General features: G+C 52.0%; 1 protein-coding gene across 3 annotated transcripts in view; it reads left to right on the top strand.

The window, feature by feature from the left end:
• The first annotated feature begins 897 nt into the window (after positions 1 to 897).
• Positions 898 to 4,581, top strand: part of Arrdc1 (arrestin domain containing 1) — a 9,358-nt gene continuing 5,674 nt past the window's right edge. For 2 of the 3 annotated variants that reach the window (XM_029484313.1, XM_029484303.1), the window contains exon 1: positions 990 to 1,151. In XM_029484313.1, the coding sequence (XP_029340173.1) occupies positions 1,034 to 1,151 (118 nt within the window). In that variant the 5' untranslated portion in view covers positions 990 to 1,033. Of the gene's footprint in view, positions 1,152 to 4,581 lie in introns of all 3 variants that reach the window. The other variant, XM_021155435.2, reaches the window with a different exon arrangement.

The following is a 4,581-nucleotide window of genomic DNA, read 5'->3' as shown; positions in this document are numbered from 1 at the left end:
TACCTCTGCCTCCCGAGCGCTGTGATTAAAGGCGTGCGCCACCACGCCCGGCTTACCAAAACCTTTTGTGTGTGTGTGTGTGTGTGGTGTGTGGTGTGTGGTGTGTGGTGTGTGGTGTGTGGTGTGTGGTGTGTGGTGTGAACCCCTCTCCCCCGCAAAAAATGTGATTCAGGCCGGTGGCCGTGGTAAAAGCAATTATCCCAGCACTTAGATGGCAGGGCAGAGCTCTCTGAGTTCGAGGCCAGTCTGGTCAACAGAGCGGGTTCCAGGGATCCACCCTGTTTTGAGGAAAAATGTGATTCAGAATTAGTCCCTCCTCTATCCGCGCATCCCTCGCTCCACCTCCCAAGTTTTGCAGGGATCTCTTGTTTCTGCCCTGAGCTTCCGCTACCGCTGTTCACCGGTGTTCTGGACCGCTACTTCGCACCACACCTCAGGAAGCTTGGTGGAGGTCGCAGTGCACAAAGCACGATGGCCGCGGGCCATAGCTGGGATCCACACCGCCTGAGTGCCAAGCACCTCTCGTGGCCACCTAGCGTTGAACGTGGGTCCCCGGGGATCCGCTTTCGCTTACATGTGAACAGTCCTCACCCCTGAGCACCAGAGGTCTCAAGGATCCCGTGAGGGTCTTCGACTAAAGCGTAGCGGCCGCACACTCCATACCGTACCACCCCACTGGTCTGGGCGGCCCCTCAGGCTAGGGCAGGAGCAGGCAGGACTGGCCTGTTGTGAACAGGTGCTTGTGTTCGTGCTCAGGGAGGCAAATCTAGAAAAATGGGCGTGCCCTCGTGGAGGCGTGTCCTCGTCCGTGGGCGTGTCCTCTGGTCGAAGACCAGCCCTGGAGAAGGCCGGCCTTGGATCAGAAAGGGGCGGGTCTTTGGGATGAGGGTGAGTCTTGGAGGGGCACCAGCTAGTATTCCGGTCCAGGCGGGTCCTGCGGCCTGGGCGTGTCCTCTGTCGGGGAGGGGAAGAGGGGCGGGCCTCGAAGCCACTGCCCTAGCAGGCGTCAGACCGCGGCGCGGGAGACCGCGGTATGGGGAGGGTGCAGCTCTTCGAGATCCGCCTGAGTCAGGGCCGCGTCGTCTACAGTCCTGGGGAGCCGCTGGCAGGGGCCGTGCACTTGCGCCTGGGAGCGCCACTGCCCTTCCGAGGTGGGCGCGGGGTCCCCTCCGGGAAGTGGGTAGACGCGTTCTTACCTGCGGCGGGGCGGGGCTCTCGGAAACTGTGCGGTCAGTGGGCTCTGCGACTGGGTTCTTAGTCTCCAGGAAGCCCCGGGTTACGACGGAACCGCGGACACCAGGAATAGGCAGTTCTGGGAGGCTCACGGAGGGCAGGGCGGGGCGGGCAGCTCGGTGGCCCAGTTCTTCCGCATCTGCCCCATCCTGTGCTCTCCGCCTAAGAGGCCAGAGTCTGTGCAAGGGCCTAAGTGCTTGTTCATTCACTATGCCCAGGCAACCCTGGCAGTAGAAGCATGCGGGCCTTCAGTCTTTTCTTGTTCAGTTGTCCAAGGTCCGCTGCACTGTGCACCTGCTGGGCCCCCACCTGGAACCTAATGTGCTCTAGGTCCTCTCATTTCCTTGTCTCCAGACTCCTATGCAGGACCTTTTTCAAAGACAGTTCTGGTCCAAGTGTGCAGGTTCCCACCAGGATCCATGGGGTACCTTCTTGCTTTCAGCTTAAAGATTGTAACTGCTGGCAAGGGGCCCTGTTCCACCGGGCAATCCCCTCGCGCTCCTTTCCTAAGGCCTTGTGGGAGCTGAGCTGAGTCCTCAGCTAATGCATAGATCTGAGACTGGGGCTGGGGATCAGGTTGCTGCTTTGCTATTGACAGGGCACTCTCAGGTGCAGCCTCCTTGGTGCTGGATCCACGAATAGAGGGCCCTGTGTGGGATTTGATGACTGAACTCTGGGATCAGGTGGGCACAGTTGTGGCCTCTACCTGGCACCGATTGCAAGATTATATGGATGTCTTTGCTTGGTGCTCTTTTATTTTTGTCTTCTGTGAGAACTGCCTGGCTGCATGGCCAAACCACAGTTGTCCACACACACTAATGGTGTCTGCTGAGGACGGAGAGCTATTCTCCTCAGCCATTCTAGGCCTCAGATGAACAGCTGCCTGAACCTGGACTTGGTGTTGTCCAGGTCGAGAAGGAATCTGGATTGTATGTCCCTGTCAAGCCCTGATCTTGTTGAGGCTTCTGGTCATGATCACATTACCTATCTTTATTTAGAGTATGTAGTCTGGGTGAGAGCTGCTGTTGATTTTGTAGAGGCATACAGCATGATAGGTCAGCTCCTCCTGGATCTAAGAAAGGTACAAGAAGTGTACATTGGCTGAGGGGAACATGGTACAGGCCACAGGCTTGTGAGCTTGAGTGATACAACAGAGAGAGGTCCTATTTAGAACTAGCCATGCAATTTTTCTTTTCTGTTATTTTCTCCTGACAAGACATGGAGTGAACAGGCTAGGCTATTGCCAAATACAGTGTAAGGATGACCTATCTTCTGGCTTCCTTGTAGCAGATAGAGAGTATATGGACAGCTGACCTTATAGGGGCCAAGAGAGCTCCCATGATGGTCCCAACTGCAGAAGTGCCCAGGATCATGGGCTGGGGCTGGAAGGTGGATTTATATTGCTGGCAGTTGAGATTGTGTGTGTAGAGGCCACTCTGGAAATTCCCTCAGTCCTGATTGGGATGGAGATAACCATGATTCTTATATTTTCCTTCATTCAAAGGATACTTGCTGAACTTCTGCTAGACCCAGTAGAAGAGCCCCACCTCCCCACCCCTTCATTGTCAATGAGTACTACCTTAGGGTTTTCAGTTTTGGTCATTGGGTACTTGTCTAAGGACTGACAATGGTTCAGTCCCATCTGAGAGGATACTAGCCGCCTCAGAGGTGCTATGGAACTCAGCTGCCTCAGGACAGCAGTAGGGCCTACCGTATTTTCCTTATTGCTCTCCATACCCCAATTCTGGATAGATGCTTTCTGCTTGCTTTTCTTCTTCTAACTCTTGGTGCTGGGAATTTAATTTAGAACATGCTCAATAAGTGTACTACTGAGCTAAACTCCCAGCCCTCTTCTTTTCTTTCTTTCTTTTTTGTTTGTTTGTTTGTTTGTTTGAGACAGGGTTTCTCTGTGTAGCTCTGGCTGTCCTAGAACTCATTCTGTAAACCAGGCTAGCCTCGAACTCAGAAATCTGCCTGCCTCTGCCTCCCGAATGCTGGGATTAAAGGCATATGCCACCACTGCTTTGGCCTTTTCTTTCTTTCTTTCTTTCTTTCTTTCTTTCTTTCTTTCTTTCTTTCTTTTTTTATTACTTTGAGACAGGGTTTCTCTGTATAGCTCTGGCTGTCCTGGAGCTCACTGTGTAGACCAGGCTGGCCTCGAACGCAGAAATCTACCTGCCTTTGCCTCCCGAGTGCTGGGATTAAAGGCGTGCGCCACCACTGCCCGGCTGACACAGCATCTTTCTATGCTACCCAGACTGACCTCAAACTTGCGATCCTGACACAGGCTTCTGAGTGTTGATGCATGGCTGCACCTCCACTCCTAGGTCTCCTTATTTTATGTGTGTGAGTACACTGTAGCTGTCTTCAGACACACCAGAAGAAGGCATCAGATCCCATTACAGATGGTTGTGAGCTGGTTGCTGGGAATCGAACTTAGGACCTCTGGAAGAGCACTTAACCTCTGGAATGTTCTTAACCACCGAGCCATGTTTCCATCCCTGTTTTTCTTTTGTATATTAGACTTATTCATTTTATTTTATGTGTGTATATATTTTGTCTGTATATGTGTCTGTACACTACTTGCTTATGTGCCCTAGAGTACAGAAGAGGGCATCAAACACTCTTGACCTGGAGTTAAAGGTGGTTCTGGGTTCTGGGAATGGAATTTGGGTTTTCTGCAAGAGGAAAAAGTGCACTTAACTCCCAAGCTCTCAGGGCTGGGAAGATGGCTCAGTGGTTAAGAGCACTATCTGCCCTTCCAGAGGTCCTGAGTTCAATTCCCAGCAAATACATGGTGGCTCACAACCATCTGTAATGGATCTGATGCCCTCTTCTGGTGTCTGAAGACAGCTACAGTGTACTTATGTACATATAACAAATAATCTTTAAAAACAACCCCAAAAATACTCCTAAGCTCTCTCCAGTTTGGCTCTGTTTTTCATAGAATAGCTGTGTTTTCACAGGACCCCAGAGGTAGCAACCCTTGTTGGTTTATGGTACAATTGGAAGCAAAACAAGCACAGATTTAATGACAGACTGTGTTAGCTGGTGGGGATGGTCAGGTTCAAGATCTTTGGAACCAGAAGAAGAATGGAAATGTCTTCATTATCATGGTGCATGGTAAGGAACTGCTGGAAGGTAGAAACATCCATGAGGGAAGAAAGTGCCAGACATCTCTGTGGAACAAAACACACACCATGATTTTCTTTAGAAAACCAGAGCTAGAGCCGGGCGTGGTGGCTCAGGCTTTTAATCCCAGCACTCGGGAGGCAGAGGCAGGCGGATTTCTGAGTTCGAGGCCAGCCTGGTCTACAGAGTGAGTTCCAGGACAGCCAGAGCTACACA

The sequence above is a fragment of the Mus caroli genome, chromosome 2 (assembly GCF_900094665.2).
Source record: "Mus caroli chromosome 2, CAROLI_EIJ_v1.1, whole genome shotgun sequence".
NCBI lineage: Eukaryota > Metazoa > Chordata > Mammalia > Rodentia > Muridae > Mus > Mus caroli.
The sequence above is the reverse complement of the archived record's forward strand: the minus strand, read 5'-3'. Positions and strand labels throughout refer to the sequence as shown.